General features: G+C 38.2%; 2 protein-coding genes, 1 long non-coding RNA gene and 1 pseudogene across 3 annotated transcripts in view; 1 reads left to right on the forward strand and 3 right to left on the reverse strand.

Moving 5' to 3' along the window:
- Positions 1 to 19,117, reverse strand: part of LOC103327334 (cysteine-rich receptor-like protein kinase 2) — a 53,796-nt gene that overhangs the window by 22,027 nt on the left and 12,652 nt on the right. The window lies entirely within an intron of this gene.
- The window catches only part of LOC148918002 (uncharacterized), a 43,658-nt gene that overhangs the window by 21,350 nt on the left and 3,191 nt on the right, over positions 1 to 19,117 (reverse strand). The gene's annotated exons all lie outside the window — the stretch shown is intronic.
- Positions 201 to 19,091, reverse strand: LOC103327480 (cysteine-rich receptor-like protein kinase 2; annotated as a pseudogene).
- LOC148918003 (protein DJ-1 homolog D-like) lies at positions 12,422 to 14,437 on the forward strand. The gene is made up of 4 exons (XM_089050023.1): positions 12,422 to 12,711; positions 13,020 to 13,460; positions 13,584 to 13,946; positions 14,107 to 14,437. Exons 1-4 carry the CDS (start codon positions 12,517 to 12,519, stop codon positions 14,293 to 14,295), a joined length of 1,188 nt encoding a protein of 395 aa, XP_088906149.1. The 5' UTR covers positions 12,422 to 12,516; the 3' UTR covers positions 14,296 to 14,437.

A 19,117-nucleotide genomic window follows, 5' to 3' on the forward strand; every position in this document is an offset into this window, starting at 1 on the left:
CATCTCCTTGTGTTGATGGATAAAGTTTTTTCACTCAAGCCACCCAATTTTATGAACCATTCATGTAAATATCAACAGTTATGCAGTATTATTGAATACTAAAGATTTAAAGTACATCAAATGTTTGGCTCTGAGGCATACAACTAGCATTTGTGCTATACTTGAAAAACCAAGAGGAATTCAAACAAAGAAGAAGGAGTGTGAAATCACTATTGTTAACAATCCTAGTAGATACATCTTTGCTTAGAAACTATAAATATCCAAAGGAAACTCCCAAATATTTATGTACGAGTTGAAATGTCGTGCTTTAATTAGCACTTAGCGACCTGAAACTTGAGAAACCGATATGGTGGCATTGGATGTGGAGGAAGCAGTAGAGGTTGATGTGTCTCCCTTCACTCTCTTATCAGAATCAACAAAAACAGGCCTAGTGAGCGCCCTATTCTCCAAGGAGCTAGTGCTTTTAAGTAGAGCTATAACTTCAGACATTGTAGGCCTTTGAGCAGCTGATGGTTGAGTGCACATCAGAGCAATTTCTATAATCTTCTTTACATCTTCTGGTTTGTATTCATTTGGATCCATGCCTAATCATTAATGTGAAAAATAAATAAAGTAAAATAAAACATATTACAATTCTAAAGTAACTAAGCAGAATAGAAATCTCAGGGAAGAATTATATATACAGTTTGGAAGTTACCTTTTCAAGTAGAAATTCACCCGTAGCATCAGATTTGATTTCACTGCTCTTTTCAAGGACAACCACACCATAACTATATGTATCCACCTTTTCTGACAATTGGCCATGAATTGCATATGCAGGTGCTGTGTATCCCCTGTCAGTGTCACACAAGATCAAATTAGTGGAGTCGCCCAAGTGTACCGGCCATGTATATGGTAGATTCATATAACTTTTTGTGTGCAGATAGAACCACAAATAGGTCAAAAAAAAAACCGGTATAAATATTGTACAAGAGTAAATATAGATCTCCAGCAGGGGTTGATTCCTCTGGGAATTAAAGTACTTTAACTTAAAATGTTCCAGCAAATCTGGTACTAACTGGTAGAAGCCTTGGCCAGCCCAAAATCTGCAATTTTTGGCTGGAAACTATCATCCAAAAGAATATTGCTGGTTTTTATATCTCTATGTATGATGCATACATGAAACACCTCATGTAAATAGGCAAGACCCCTAGCTGTACCCAGGATTATGTCATTTAGCTGTTTCCAGTTGAGAGAGCCTCTTTTTGGACCTATTTCCCATGGAAGAAGGAAAAAAAACAGATCTTTAAATGAACAAATAAAACAATAAAATGTATATGTAATATGAATCTGTCGAGGCTGCCATGTATTCATATATGAGAAGAAATTCCGGTCCTCAAGTTAGGTTGCCATGTATTCATTTCATATAGCGTTTTCTATGTTTCTATAGGTTGCCGTACCTTAATTTAGAATTTGTAAACCCCAAACAAGAAATTTTTCTGAGATAGCGTATAATGGTTCTACATTGTATAGCCGCCCGGCTATACGTTTGTATAAAAATATTCTATTTTACTGTATAGCCGAGCGGCTATACTGTAAAATTGTTCTATTTTCGAGTACGCGGCTGTACTTTTAAAATATCCTATTTTTAGAGTATAGCCAGCCGGCTATACGTTTAAAATATTAAAATATTCCATTCTGAAGTATAGCCGCTCGGCTAGACTCTTAAAATATTCTATTTATCAACTATACCCGCGTGGGTGTACTTGAAAAAAATTCAACTTATCGCCTAGGAGATAACATAACCGGTTTAGATAGGGGGATCCTGTTTATCGTAGTGCAATGAGAAATATGAAATTGTGATGCCGATCAATATTAAGTATATCTCGTGATTATCACTGTCCAGTATTTGTTTTTTAATGTGCATGTTGATGGCAAAATATTCTGCCCTGAAGTTAAAATCTTTAAGATTATGATTCAAATTGCAGTAACCCAGAATAAACAAAAATGAATGAATAAGGTGAAAATGGTGTATGTGCTCTTGAACCTGTCTTCATGAATCGGTATACATTTGACACACAATACATGCCATATGTCAAAAACTTCTTCGTATAATATATACATGCACGAATGGGCATAAAGATAAACTGAAAAGAAGAGAATTGAGGGAGATTTGCCCTGTTACAGATACTTCTGAAAGATAGTGAAAATAACCTGAACAGGCTTTACTAGATTTGCCATAATTCTGGTGATATAGGGTGCCATCATTCATTCCTTTGTGTTTTTTCAATGTTTTGGTGGTATGCTTCATTGGTCCGTTGCCCATTGGAATACTTGATCATTTGTGTGAGTTGTGAACTTGTGAAAGTAAATCCAAACATGATACAAAGACAAATACGTCCTTTATGAATTTTAAAAGACTCCTTTACTTTAATTTTCCAGAAAGTAGACTACTGAAGAATCTCAATATCCAGGCCAATTAGGTCTCCAAATTCGAATGCAACTACTGCCCTAGACTCATTGATGCAGGAGCATAAGATTGGATCAAGATAGATATTTACCATTTAATTAATTATTTCTTGATATATTGTTATTTTCTTATTTAGGTAGTTTTTGAATATCTTTTATTACTTATGTGTGATTTTATAATTAATTAGTTTACTTTTGGACCAAGCAATCTTGGTGCCCAAGTCTTGTAAAGCCTATAAATAAGACTAATGTAATAGTTGTAGGAGAGTTGAATATTGATGATTAATGAAATAGTTTATTTGTGGCATGGATTTGCTACGATATATGTGAGTTTGCACTAGCCCTAGATTTCGGTGCTCGTGTATGTGGTTGGTGACCTGTATCCTGATCCCGATCCCCATCAATTGATATCAGAGCTATGGCTCAAGATCTGCTTTATCGGGGAGGTTTTTGGATGGAGGGTCGTGTTGACAACTACAACGACATGGAGGAAATTAGGTGGATGCTACGGCAACTTACGGAACGCGTCGCTCACATCGAACCTCGAACCCAGATAAGTAAAAGTTCTGACGGGGAGAGATGCGTGAACCCTTATCTGAACCGAGTAGCTCGCATCGACACTCTAAGCCCAGGAGTCTCGACAGGGAGTACGAGGAGATAGCCCTTTTCATTATTGCGCTCCGTTGGGTGAGTCAAGTGAAGAGGGGCACAGTTATTCTCATTGTGTCTTTGAAGGTATAAATGGATTTGGTAATTTTGGTGCATCTTGTTCTTCATCAAAGTTATTAAATTTGGATTTACCTCCAATATTTGATCCTTGCAACTGTGAAAATTGCAATGAAAATTGTTTGGGTGTTCAAAGCAATTTTGATAAGCTATTTATTGATCAGAACAGTGAAGAGAGGAGAATTGAGAAAACTTTCGAAGATATTATTGATTTTATGGGCCTTAATGTTTTCACTTGGAAGGTTGCCAAAACTCTGGTTGATTTTGTCAATCGGTTGAAGATTCTAGAGAGAAACATTTGCATTGTTAGAGGTTGTAAGAAGAAGCCAAGAATAACGAAATATTCCAAATATCTTTTTATTTGGAAAGGAAGGTTTCAATTGGATGCTAAAATATCCAGAATTAATATGAAGCAATTGAAGATTCTACTCGGATTTTCCTCAATCAAAGGCTTGAATTCGAGGACGAATTCTTTCCAACTAGGGGAGTCTGATGCAGGAGCATAAGATTGGATCAAGATAGATATTTACCATTTAATTAATTATTTCTTGATATATTGTTATTTTCTTATTTAGGTAGTTTTAGGATATCTTTTATTACTTATGTGTGATTTTATAATTAATTAGTTTACTTTTGGACCAAGCAATCTTGGTGCCCAAGTCTTGTAAAGCCTATAAATAAGACTAATGTAATAGTTGTAGGAGAGTTGAATATTGATGATTAATGAAATAGTTTATTTGTGGCATGGATTTGCTACGATATATGTGAGTTTGCACTAGCCCTAGATTTCGGTGCTCGTGTATGTGGTTGGTGACCTGTATCCTGATCCCGATCCCCATCACTCATAAATTAGTCGCGATCAGATTTCATAAGAACCTATTTTCTTGAAACCAGTTGTTTGTTTTCCCTGGAGGTCGAGCCCCAGAACATTGGACATTGGATGAGAAAGTTATTGCATTAGTGAAGCAAATTGTGGAAACAAGAAAACCAAATGCATCCATCTGCCACGCAGCAGATTTTTACTGGTGTTATACAGGTAAGGTTACTCCCTTTCAGCCAGGTTACGCCTTTGTTTCCAGAAATTTGATCCGAATTTCAATTTGGTCCATATTCTTTAAGTTTCTCAATCAAATCTGACTATTTCCTTTTCGTTTCCATTCTGTTCATCGTAATACGTAGTATTGATATTGTTACAAATGTTACTGACTTTCTATAATTCCATGTGATGCCACCAAAGGATTTGCTCCAATAATTGGGTTCAACTGAAACGAAGTGAAGCTGTAATCCCTGTTTCGATGGCAGTGTAGTTTTAGGTCATGTTTACGTATCAGTAATGGAGAAAGTAAGGAATCAGATAATTTAGGAATCGGGGAACTACTGAATCAGTATGGGAAGAATCATTCTCATTAAGCTGTTTACTAAACATATGGAATTAGCAAAGGAATGGGATTGATTCCCATTATTATTGTTTACTAATTTGTATGAATCAGAATCAAAATTAATTTAATTACTAAAATATCCTGCACATTTTCACCACAGCACATATATAATTCTCAAATTGGCTAACAAGACCAAACTAATCCTGTAGCAAACCAGTAAGGCAGTGTGAACATGAGGAATCAATATGTTGAATAAAATGAACAACAAGAGCTTAGTTCAATGATAATGTTAAAAACACCTTTGTCCAGAGCCAATTTCAAACGAAAAAATAAACTCCAATAAATATATATCTTTCACCTACGTAACTAGTGAACAATCAAATAATAATAATAACCATACATAATCTTCATACTACCAAAAAAGAGATATATAATCTCCATAAAAGTCTTTATGCATGACTGTAGATTGTTTTATGATGAATGTGAAGATAGAAGATAGAAGATAGAAAAAGAAGAAGATAGATAGATAGAATGACTTTCATAGCACAAGGCGTTGCTGCTGCTTCTGGGAGGTTGTGTCTGCAACGCTAAGGTGAAAAAGAAGTTGGAGCGTCTTGGAACTTCTTGGCGTGAGTTTTTAATTTTTTTTAAGGGTTTGGGGTGTTTTAGAATTATGGTAAAGTGGTAAGGGTATTTTTGGAAGTTATTAAGAGAAAACAGGAATGAGTATCGTATTGACTACTCCCCCTAGTTAATTTGATACCTAGTTTTGAGGGAATGTGATTACGGATTTTGAGGTGGGGCCCACTTCTTTTTTCATTCCTAATTGGAAGTAAACGTAGGGGAAGTCAGGAATGAAAATCATTCACTTTCCTCCTATACCCGTTACAGATACGTAAACATGCCCACTGAATACCCCATTTATGCATGACTGTACTTTATTTTGTGATGAATGGAAATCTTTGTGATTTTAATAGGGATGGGTCCCATGTTGTTGGGATCGGTCCCATGTTGTCCAGAATTTCAATCTAAAGTCCAAGTTGATTTCTGAAACTAAGTGAGTTGAAAGTGTACAAAATGCAGAAACAATAATATAAAGTCAATTTGTTAGACACACAAACTGTCAGAGATTCACTTAGGTTTGAAAATTGGATGATATGTATTCACATAGAACTAGAATATTTATACAAGTGGTGGATACTTGGTCTCCAAGTACATTCCTATTTGGTTAGAAGTACCTATAATTACATCGGACATGTAATTTGACAGGACCCGCCCCAGAATTTCCCTTGAAACCAAGGCGGATTCCGTCTTGGTGCCGACATCACACCGATGCCGGGCCCACTTACTAAAAACCCAAGACATCCTACCAAAATTTTGGCAGAGTCTCCCCTGTAAAATGCTCAAACCCAACAATATTTAACCTGCATAATTTACATAATATAAATCCCAACTGCCAGCATGCTTTTAACATACAACAATCCCAAAACAAAGTGGCCTCCGGCCTCAAGTAACAACCTAACATGGGCAATAACAGAGCATCTAACAGAATTGTTTACAACAAACAGTTGAGTAGAAGGAATTTACACAAGTCCTATCTACGGATGAAAAGTTTGGAGCTCGCAACCTGCTCGAATGCTTCCAAAAGCAACTACTGCATGGGGGGCGCAAAACAGAAATATGTGAGTGGACAAAAATAAAGTTTGCACTTTAAATCAATATAATAACCCCACCATGTAAAAATAGTGCTCTAGCATGCAGTTTCACAATTCAGAAACCAAAAACTCAAAACACATTATCCCAAAGTCCAACACATTCCCACATCTCAAATCCACAACTCATTTCCCAAAGATATGCAACTCTCATCAACCCGGAACCACATATATATATATATAAAACTATAAATATATAATATAATATATACTTCTCTCCATACTAATGTACCGGGGAAACAATCCAACCGGGATTGTTAGTGGTACGCAGGATTTCGAACACTAACCCGCTTGTGGATGAGTAGTCCAACCGGGACGGAACTCCATAGCTCACACGCCGCATCGCCAACGACACGTGTAGCTCACAAATCTCATAACAAGTCCTACGCGCGCAGACAGTATCATCACCCCACCGCACGCCAACGACGTGTGTGATAATACTAAGCAATATACATACTCTTCCCATACGCCGCACCGCCAACGACACGTATGAAAAGTGTCTTACACACCGGCACTGCCAACGACATGTGTGAGACCCGCAATCTCATGGCCTTCCCACCCCACCGGCACTGCCAACAACGTGTGTGGGAAGCCTAGTAACTAGGGAATGGTACTCACCTAACATACTCGTACATCTCACAACCATCCCTCAAACTCATATCTTTCCACAATCTCACCACAACAACCTCTCATACACTATACATACAAAATATAGATAGTCATCCCAAAATCCATATCAACATATTCATCATACTCAAATATATATATCCATACTCAAAATATATTGCCAATACGTATAAGAATATTCAAACTCATCAACCCAATAATTATTAAATCAAAATCACCATTTAAATATATGCACAAGTCTTTTATCAATAAAACCATGCATATGCTTAAAACAAAGTCCACTCACAAATAATCCCAAGCTGCCCGGCCCCGAGAGGGTCCTGCTGCGAATGGTCGACCGAAGTACCTATTTCGAGATACGAACCCTTGATTAAAATAACGCACTTCAAAAATAGAAATTCACAAAAGGAATTACTTAAATCCCCAAGTTCCCGGTGCGTGTACGTCCAATGGAATATCCTATGGTCCGGTTACAGGTTTGGGAATCGCTTTCGATCGTATGGTTATCGCGATTCCCCAAACTTCAAATTATTGAATCGGAACATCCGGGGCTCCGATTCACGATCCGCGAATTCCTATAGGTTTCTAAGAGTACCTAAATCGACATACTTCAGTTTGGGAATGATCCAACGGTTAGAACTTATCGAACTCGAATAACGCACAATATGCGAAATCCGTTCGATAGTCAAACGACATCCAACTTGAGATCCGCAAAATCCTACGCACTCGTGGCAACCTAAGGATCTCATCAAGATAAAAAGCAACTTCACCAGCCTTGCCCACGCGCCGCCACACGCGCCGGCGGCGTGGGTGTGTAGAGAAATTTCGCGACAGAAAATCTCCAAATCACGAGCCACCCTTCCTATCCTAGATACTGCTCGACGAATGGAGCATCTTTTTCAACTACGGCAACGTCCAATTCGGACGGCAAGTGGCCGGAATTTCACATTGAAAACAGGCCAAAACTTAGGTTTCAAAATCAACTTCCAAACTTCAAAATCGATCCAAACCTACCCCATAAACAGCTAAAGCAGATAAAATGAGGAGAAAGCCCACCTGTTTCACCGGGATTGGACGGCGGAGACGACGGCGCAACGCCGTGAAAAACCTGGTTTGAACCCAATCGATGTCGGGATTGAGGTTTCCGCGGAAATGGGGTGGGTTGTGATCGGACCGAGCGAATCAAATGGGACCGTGTCGGCCCTTCGAGTTGCGGAGCCGAGAGAATCGAACAGAGAGAAAGAGATAGTCGGGAGAGAGAAACGGAAGAGAGAGAGTGATGTGTGCGAGAGAGAGAGAGTGAGGTAAAAATGAAAAATCTGATTTTTACCAAACTCTTCGAAATATTTACGGTTCCGCCACCAAACTTGTTTTGATCGCCAAAACTTCGTTAAAATTCCAATTCAAGCCTACCGCATGTCTACATTTCGTCTCCGTACCACCTACGCAACCAAACCACTCGTGGTCCCAAAATCTTCCCGGATAAGAAAATGACCAAAATTACCCTTAACCCAAGAGTAAATTAATATTTTCTCTTAATTAAATTAAAAATAGGAAATAATCGGAGTCGGGGTGTTACATAATCGAACTTCTAGTCCTTATAGTTGAGGAAGGAGGCCAAGTGGCTCTGACCCAGAAGATCGACGTAGTCGAAAGAATGTGAAACATGGACTGGGGGCCCACCTAAGTCGACCATGCTAGGGAACTCGTGATAGTTAGGTGCCCATTGTGTAATGGGGTCATTAAGACCGCCACACCATTGGAGAATGATGGTGAAGCCGGCGAGAGTTAGAGGGAGGACAGTGAGAAGCAAGAAAAGATGGGAAGCGAAGGCTTGAAAGGTAGAAGATGATGCAGAGAGATGATAGGAATTTAGAATTGGGCATACAGAGTGCTAAAAGGGGTCTGAGGATTAGGACTAGATTACCTTCAACAGTAGCCGCACGTGCCATTCACGTGGTGTTTTTTATGAACATTTGGATGAAATTGTGAAAAAGCTAACAGCATGGGCGAAATTGGCGAATAAATTTAATACGAGGGCTAAATGGACTGAAAAATTAATTCATGTTGGAGATTTCGACAAGTGTGATAGTTCAGGGGGGTATTCGGCAGTTTACCCTCTCTATTATCCCCTTGCAAGCTGATGTGTGAAGAGCTCAATAGCTTGGATTTGAGAAAGGCGAACCGTGGAAGCAGGAGACCCTTGGTAAAAATGTTAACTAGCTGGGTATGGGTGGAAACATAATGAACATTCAATGAGCCAGGGTGGGGACAAGTTCACGGACATAATGATAATCAATGGCAATGTGTTTGGTGTGTGCATGAAAGATCGGATTAGAAGCAAGAGTGATAGAGCTTGTGTTGTCACACCAAAGTAAAGGAGGTGAAGGCAAAGAGACATGTAATTCTTGTAAGAGTTGTTGAATCCAGGAGAGTTCCATAGCTGTGAGAGCCAATTGACGACACTCGGATTCGGTACTAGAACGGGAGACGATGGGCTGCTTCTTGGAGCTCCATGAGACAAGGTTTGAGCCAAAGAAAATACAATATCCCCCAGTAGAATGACAATCATCGGGATTGCTAGCATAGTCGGTGTTAGAGAAAGCAATCATGGAAGAGTCACAAGGGAGAAAAACAAGGCCATCATGAGAAGTGCCAAGAACATAACAGAGAATGCGCTTGACGACTTTCCAATGAATATCAGTAGGTTGATGCATGAAGGTTGACGGCAAAAATAGATGTCTGGATGGGTGAGGGTGAGATATGAAGCGTGCCAACAAGACTGAGATACTCAGTGGGATCGGAGATAGGGGAGCCAAGAAGAGAGCTAAGTTGAGAGCCAGTGGCAACTAGAGTGAGGCAAGGATTGGCCTCATGTAAGGTGGCCCTTTTGAGAAGATCGGCAGCATATTTGGCTTGAGTAAAACAAAACATATCCGAAGTACGCTTTACCTCAATGCCCAAAAAATAATGGAGATCCCCCAAATCTTTCATAGCAAACTGATGGTTAAGAGACTTAAGAAAAGCTTGAACCTATGACAAAGCATTACCAATAACAATAATATCATCCACGTAAATCAAAAGGAAGAGAAAGTTGTCATCTGCTGATTTTGTGCAGATTCAGTGCCATCTCTATTACAAACAAGGACGCAAAATCCTCATTAACAGTCCAAAATCATATAACAAAATCAAGATTATAAATTTTGGAATTTAAAGTCCAAGCATGATATGGCAGATATGGGAGCTGCAACAATGAGGGGGATGTGAGTGGGGGGTTTTAGTGAGGAGTTCAATTCAACCATCCAATCATTAAAACAGTTTAAGTTCAAAATTTCCTTTATATTATTGGATAGTGGTATTAAGCCCCTCACCCACAAACCCTCATTATAGCATTTCCGTGGTAGATATACATATATAATGTAGATTCCATAAAATTTTAACTTCTTACGCTTTTTAACATCAACTAAAATGCTATAGTAAAATAAATTTTGTGTGGGAAGTTAAACATGTTTAACCAAAAAGACAATACAGATAATCTGAGGATTTATTTGTTCTATAACTCACTATCTATGTAGTTGATCGTAAATTTAAATGTATGTTCTGTTGTGGGTGTTGATGAGCAAGCTTGCCAGTTGGTGCATGAACATTTGTGCGGTAATATAAAAGTCAGAAGGTGTGTACTGCAATGTAGAATTCTCTGAAGGAATATATGAAGCAGTAAAAATCTATGCTAGATGGAATGGGGTAAAACAATAAATTACCAAGTAATTAAGGAAAACCAAAAGGCTTGGCTGAGCTAGGCAGTTTCAGTTTTTCAGAAGGTGTTAGGAAGAGTTGGGAGTATCATCAATTTTGTAAGAGGGACACTGCCTATTTTCTGGTTATATAAAGTTGTATCATAGTGAGTATTTAATGACAAGGTAAAAAAGAAACCACCTTGAAGTTGTAATCTGTTTGCCTTTTGCTGCTTCCGATTTACTTATTTTCACATTATGGACTTTTTTTAATCATGTCCTAACTGTTGTTAACTGGCTAAATTTTAGGGAAAGAAATGTACTGCGTATCCAGCGGTGAAGTTTAATGTGGTTTTGTCGGGAGCAACATGGCTGGAACCTGATCCAACAGATCGTTGCTTCACGGATGGAAATTTGGTTACTGAAGCAGCGTGGCCTGGCCACCCAGAGTACATTTCTCAGTTGATGACATTGCTTGATATTCGAGTATCATTCTAGTTGCTGTTTACCGGGTCAGCTGCTTGCATGAACTATATGTAATTCATGAAAGAATAAGGCATGTATATTGTGTTATGTTAAGGCGACGTTTGTATATATGAGGGAACAAGTGATTCTGGTTTTGATATGTATATGCCATGTTCCCATGCAAGTTTGGTTGTGGATGAAGCTTGTATTACACTACTTATGCTTTAGAAGGACACTATGATTTATTAGTCATCGGTCCCCTTCGTCTCTATCTCTCTCACCGTACACCTCGAATTTTTACCTGAATGAATATCGTGTTGTCCAGAGTTAGCCTTGTATTTTCACAACCATCCTCCCGCAACTGCAATGAGGATCCGCATGATATTGCATTTTCTTTTGAATATCATGTTGTCCAGAGTTTGCTTGTATTTTCACAACCATCCTGCAACTGCGAAATGAGGATCCACATGATATTGCATTTTCTTTTTGGTCAAGCAATATAGTTTGTTGACAAAACCAGACCTCATAACACAAAGCAAGCAGCTTTGCTGCTCTGGTGAAAATCAACATGGCAGTCGAGGTAAAATCCACGCAAACGCTATTCCAAAACTATCACGGCTCAAAAAGCATGACCTGTTAGAGATAAACATTACATTTCTTATCCATACCTGTGTTAGAGATAAACATTACATTTATTTAAGGGCCAGACACGTGCTACATTAATGCAGGCAAGAGGAAGATTAAAGAGCTTTTCTGTAGTATAGGGACATTAGCTTGGAAGCATTGAGCTTTATTATTATTATTTTTTAATTGAAAAGGAAGCATTGAGCTCGAATATTCTAATATTTACAATAACACAGTGAGTACGCTTCTTTGCACTAAAATTTGAATATTTCTCTAAAAATTTAGACTATCATTTGCACTCATACTAAGACAGTGGGTCCACCTCTTTGCACTCAAGTTTGAATATTTCTCTAATAATTTATACCATCACTTGTATTCACAATAAGAGAATAAATCCGCCTCTTTGCACTCAAGTTTCAATCATCCTTCAATAATTTAGACTCACTTGGTCCGTGAAGAGAACAAACTCAAGTTTCAATCTTCCTCGAATAATTGAGACTCACTTGGTCGGTGAAGAAGACAACTAAAAAACGTATCAAAATTGGATATGGTGATTGGCTTGAAACTAATAGGACAGTTATCCGTACTGAAAAGAAGCGGCGAATAGAGAGATGCCACGATAACTAACTATTGCGTGCGACGTATCTAGCTGACTCCACAAACCTCCAAAAACGCTTGTGAGAGTATTAGTATTTAAAGCAGGCCTTCCTTCCTTTATCAGACCATCTCTCTCTCTGAAAAAGACGAAAGAAGAAAGAAGAAAGAAAAAGCAAGAAACTAAAGAAGGAAATAAGAAAAGAAATGGGGAATCCGAAAGGCGAGGAGCGGAGGAGGGTGTTGTTACTGTGCGGGGACTACATGGAAGATTACGAGGCAATGGTCCCATTTCAAGCACTGCAGGCATTTGGAGTCTCTGTTGATGCAGTTTCTCCTGTCAAGAAAGCTGGTGATATCTGCTCCACTGCCATAACCATTCAAGTAGAGTCCACTGACCAGGTCAAACTCTGTCTTTCCTGTTAATTAATTAATTAATTTTGAAAAATATTTACAGTTAAATTCATAATTTGAAAAGAGGAATAGTTGCTCACTTCCAACTTGCTTTGCATTTCGTTTTTATTTGTAAACTAGAGGAATAGATTTTATAGATTTAATATTGAACACAGTTGTTGGAAAACAACCTCTGATGAGTTTGAGTTTGAGTTTGAGAGAAGCAAGAAAAACAAGTTTGAATTCACCTAACCATTACTCTTGTTTTAATGTGTGTGCTGTGCTTGGTTTTCTTTTGTGTACCTTTTTCGTTACAGGCTAATACCGAATCTCGTGGCCACAATTTCACACTGAATGCAACATTTGATGACATCGAATTTGACAAATATGATGGTCTAGTTATACCAGGAGGACGATCTCCTGAACATCTAGCTATGAAGGCATCAGTTGTAGAATTGGCGAGAAAATTTTCTGACTCCAGAAAGCCAATTGCTGCTATTTGCCATGGGCTGTTGGTCTTAGCACCTGCAGGCGCTGTTAAAGGTCGCAAGTGCACAGCGGTTTCAACTATGAAACCTGGATTGGTTGCTGCTGGTGCTCACTGGGTAGAACCCGATACATTGTCAGTGTGTGTTGCTGATGATAATTTAATTACTGGGGTCACATATTATGGCAATCCTGAGTTCATTGGGCTTTTTCTCAAGGCACTGGGAGGCAACATATGTGCTTCAGAGAGAAGGGTCCTCATCATCATTGGAGTAAGCTTTCTTTTCTTTTTCTTTTATATTGCAATGACAAATATAGGACAAAATATAGCCAACGATTAAATTGTTAGTTACTAATCATCATCATTTAATTGCTCCCCTCCCCAATATTTGTAGAACTACGCAGAAGATTATGAGGTAACTGTGCCTTATCAGAGCCTTAAAGTTCTAGGATGCCATGTTGATGTGGTATGCCCCAAGAAGAAAGCAGGTGATACCTGCCCAACTGCTATCCGTGATCTTGAAGGGGGCCAAACCTACAGTGAGATCCGGGGACATAATTTTGTTTTAACAGCTGACTTTGAATCCATAGATGCCTCAAGTTATGACGCTCTTGTACTCCCTGGAGGTAAAGCTCCAGAGTTTTTGGCACTAAAGGAAGATGTTATTGTACTAGTGAAACAATTTATGGAAGCCAGGAAACCAGTTGCATCCATCTGCCATGGCCTGGAAATTTTAGTTGCTGCTGGTGTTCTGCAGGTATGGTTCTTAAAGAAAAACATATTTCCTACCTGCATTTGGTGGTTAAACGTTTGTCACTAAAAAATTTTCTGTTTCTTTTGATTAGTGGTTAATGTACTTATTTTCTGATTAGGCACTTCTTAGCATGTCGTAATTGGTTCAATTGGCTATATTTCAGGGGAAGAAATGTACTGGATACCCAGGGATTAAGGCTCGTGTGGTTTCGTCAGGGGGGACGTTTGTGGAAGCGGATCCAATAGATCGTTGTGTCACTGATGGAAATCTGGTTACCGCAGCAGCGTGGCATGGCCAACCAGAGCTTATTTCTCAGTTGATGACATTGCTTGATATTCAAGTATCATTCTAGGCACCCTTTACCGGGTCTGCTGCTTCCAAGTAATATATGTAATTCCATAAACGAATAAGAGAATAAAAGAAAATGAAGCATAGCCAGAAACTCCGTGTAATTCAATAAAAGAATAAGAGCATATGTTAAGGTGATGTGTGTATCTGTGTGTGTGTATGTACCAATTGTGGATTGATCTTGTATGTTTGTGACTACGTAATGTTGATCGTGGATGTATTTTGTCCGTATAAAAAAAAACGATCTTTCTTTTGTTGATTTTTTTTTTTTTTTTTTTTTTGAGGTCATTCTTGTGTTTTAAAAAAAAATGTTCTTTAAAAAAAAAAACTAATTTTTTAAATGCGTTAAGAGAGATGTAAAAAAATTTGGATAAATTGAAAGACAATACATTTAATAAGGGTAAACTTGGAAAACAAAAGTTGGTTTATTTGATGTATTAATGTCATTGTTTTCAAGTGTATGGGAAGTGACATATGTCATGAGAAAAATGGAAGAAGTCCAAAAAAAAAAATTAGAGAGACGGTTGCTAGCATTCCCCTTTCCTTAGTAGGTGGCTGCCATTATGAGAATGAAAACTTTCTTTCATTGTTGGTCTGTGTACCCGTGAGAACAAGAGAGAGAGTAAGAATAGGCTTTGTATTATTGCTATTACTTTTGACTCTTGGGTTATTTGAGAAGCCAACTTGGGCTATGCATAAAGAGGGACTTCGTTGTCTGCCGGACATGTGTGTGCTGGTGTGCCCCACTGTGCCGCACCAAGGACATGAGAAAGAGGAGCGGCTGGAGTCTTTTCCAATGCTGGTGGTTGTGCTTTTTCAGTGCATTAATGTTCTGCGTCTTGTGGAGGACTTTGAAGGTGCTCAGGACAACTTGCATGGTTTTTTCATGCATGCAGCTGTTGGACCAAATTCTTTGGTTATTTAAAGAAGGCTTGGTACATAGAAAGTGTGTGGGTAGCACGCCTCACCATTTGGAGGTGCCGTGAGCACCATTGCTTAGATAGGCTAAAACAGAAGTGAGAGACACTTCCACATAGAGAGACACTAGAGAGCATCACCATGATGGTGGAGATGAACTCCTCTTTGGCTACACAAGATGTATGTAGTAGATTCATAACACTTTTTGTGTGCGGATAGAATGATAACTAGGTAAAAACACAATACCGGTATAAATATTGTAGAAGGGTAATGATCATATAGATCTCCATCAGGGGTTTATGCCTGTGGGAAAGTACTTTAACTTACAATGTTCCAGCAGATCTGGTACTAAGATGAGTCTGATCATCTGGTAGAAGCCTTGCCAGCCCAAAATTTTGGGCTGGAAACTATCATCCAAAAGAATATTGCTGGTTTTTATATCTCTATGTATGATGCATACTTGAAACTCCTCATGTAAATAGGCAAGACCCCTAGCTGTACCCAGGATTATGTCATTTAGTTGTTTCCAGTTGAGAGGGCCTCTTTTTGGAACTATTTCCCATGGAAGAAGGAAAAAAAAAAACAGATCTTTCAATGAACAAATAAAACAATAAAATGTATACGTAATGCATTTAGAGGTAGCTGAGCTGAAAATCCTAAAATTATTACCAAATATGAATCTGTCGAGGCTGTTGTTTGCCATGTATTCATATATGAGAAGCAATTCCGGTCCTTTGCTACAACATCCAAGAAGAAGAATGAGATTCGGTGATGAACGTTACTTATCAGCTTCACTTCGTTTACAAAATTCGCCTTTGCCCTGTTGGATTGGAGAATTGCTAGTTTTTTAACTGCAACTACTTTTCCATTGTTTAGAGTACCCTGACCAACCATGTAATTGTAAATGAAAAATATGCATGGATAATCAAAAGCTTGACAACGCAATTTTCCCAGTTTTTCAAAACTTTATGCATGTCAAAAAAGAGTACACCATATTCAACCGTACTGAACTGAATTGAAATAAATTATTTTAGAGCTCTTTAGCATATAATTTACCCTATAGATGTCCTTGAATTCTCCTTCTCCAAGTTTGTTTTCTTCACTGAAGTTTTTTGTTGCCGATTCTTCAAATCTTTATTTTTGTAATTCAATTGTCCTTGCAACTCGTTTGCACCCAATATATCACCTAAAAATAAGTAAATTTAAACAGTTGATGAAGACACGTACGAGCAATTTTTTTTATGTTTATATACATGTATACATGGTTAGAGCAGGAGATAATTGAACAATAGTATATATGCAAGAGGAAGTGCTACTTCGAATTCTGTGATCATGGCAGCCTCGGGCTTTCTTGAAAGTTTAAAATAGAGAAAAACTCCAACAATGAGAGTAAAAAGACCTACAGTACCTCCAACTACGACTCCAATAATGATGGCTTTCTTTCTTGAATTGCCTTCTGCGAGATAATATATGAAAAACATTATGCTTTCGGGTACTTCCAAATTAAAGACAAAATACTTTACTAGTACGCATAGAATTGTTAGGAACATCAAATTTGTTCACCAAATGATGTAGTAGGTAATAATATTTCATGTATCCAAATTTGAATTCACATAAATCCTAGCTAGTTTATATATTTCTAAAAAGTTCACATATAACGATGACATCTTTTAGTGAACGTATTTAGTGATTATATGATAAAAATTGATTCTTTAGCCTCATTACATCACTTGAGCACTGTCATATTGGTCTTTTCCATGCTCTGTAATCAAGCACACTCAATTAGATTGAAGATTGAATGCTTGCTTCACTTGAATTTGTAAACCCAAAACAAGAAATTTGTCTCGAAGATTGAAGTGCTTACAATTCTCACATATGGGATTATGTTGCCTCCTCTAAAATTTGGAATATGTTTGGGACTGGAAATTAGTTTGTCAAGTTTACGAACGAACATCACACTTTCAAGTTTAGTTTTTTGCATCCGCCAGTGGTTGGTGGTAGCCTTAATTATAGACAAAATGAATTAAGTTTTATTGTTGATTAGAGCCACTCTATTAGATTGACAAATGGCAATCCGTAGGTCACAGTTTCTAGGTTGTGTGGACAGCGAGACTAAAGTAAGCTCAAACAAGAACACATGTTAGGAGTTTTGTTCGAGTACTAGTGCTTGCTCATTCATTATGAGCTAGAGAACCGACCTGTATTGAGCCTTGAGTTCTGGGGAAAAGACAGCGTGAACAAATTCTTGGCTCCAACGTCACTGCGTACACCATATTCAATAAACAAAATTGCATTAGTGCCTTCGTCTCTGAGCGAAAATAATCTGATCTGTGTTTAATTTACAAATCTTCAAATGCTATATGTGTCTTTCTGGGTCCCCTTTGTTTTAAAATGTTTTTGGGTTTTCTGTAATTTTTGAAGATCTTCTAATAGAGTACAGCCGACAAAATTTTTGGAGTACAGCCGGGCGGCCGTACGCGTTTAAAATACTCAATTTATGGTGTATAGCCGCGCGGCAATATGTTATGGCCGTGCGGCTATACCTCTATAGCCGAACGGCTATACAGTTTAGATTTTCTATTTTGATTACAGAGTATAGCCGCGGCTATACATTTAAAATATAACGGCCTTCCAAGCTGTCAGATCTGTACTTGTTTCTGCAGCCTGCAGGTGCTTATTGGGTGGAACCAGACCATGGTGGCGTGTGTTGTTGAGGGTAATATAATTGCTGGGGCTACATATGAAGGCCTTCCTGAGTTCATTAAGCTTTTTGTGAAGGCATTAGGAGGTAACATAACTGGTTCAGATAGGAGGATCCTGTTTCTCTGTGGGTAAGTTTTATTTTCCTTCGTAGTGCTATCTTCATGAATCGGTATACATTTGACACACAATACATGCCATATGTCAAAAACTTCTTCTTATAATATATACATGCATGAATGGGCATAAAGATAAACTCAAAAGAAGAGAATTGATGGAGATTTGCCCCGTTACAGATACTTCTGAAAGATATATAGTGAAAATATCCTGAATAGGCTTCACCAGATTTGCCACAATTCTGGTGTGATAGGGTTCCATCATTCATTCCTATGTGTATTTTCAATGCTTTGGTGGTATGCTTCATTTTAGGGAAAGAAATGTACTGCGTATCCAGCGGTGAAGCTTAATGTGGTTTTGTCAGGAGCAACATGGCTGGAACCTGATCCAATAGATCATTGCTTCACAGATGGAAATTTGGACTGGGCCACCCAGAGTTCATTTCTCAGTTGATGACATTGCTTGATATTCGAGTATCATTTGCTGTTTATTGGGTCAGCTGCTTGCATGTACTATATGTAATTCATGAAAGAATAAGGCATGTATGTTGTGTTATGTTAAGGTGACGTTTGTATATATGAGGGAACAAGTGAATCTGGTTTTGATATGTATACGCCATGTTCCATGCAAGTTTGGTTGTGGATGAAGCTTGCATTATACTACTTATGCTTTAGCAGGTTTACCTGAATGAATGTCATGTTGTCCAGAGTTAGCTTGTATTTTCACAACCATCCTCCTGCAACTGCGAAATGAGGATTGACATGATATTGCATTTTCTTTTGGGTCAAGCAATATAGTCTGTTGACAAAACCAGACCTCATAACACAAAGCAAGCAGCTTTGCTGCACTGGAGAAAATCAACATGGCAGTCGAGGTAAAATCAACGCGCACGCTATTCAAAACTATCCATACCTGTTAGAGATAAACATTACATTTATTATCCATACCTGTTAGAGATAAACATTACAAGTTTGAATCTTCCTCGAATAATTATAAGACAATAAATAATATCAAACTTGGATATGATTATGGCTCGAAACTAATAGAATAGTTATCTGAACTGAAAAGAAGAGAGGAATAGAAAGAGATGC

This window comes from Prunus mume, linkage group LG4 (assembly GCF_029339155.1).
Source record: "Prunus mume cultivar Tortuosa linkage group LG4, ASM2933915v1, whole genome shotgun sequence".
NCBI classification, from domain to species: domain Eukaryota; kingdom Viridiplantae; phylum Streptophyta; class Magnoliopsida; order Rosales; family Rosaceae; genus Prunus; species Prunus mume.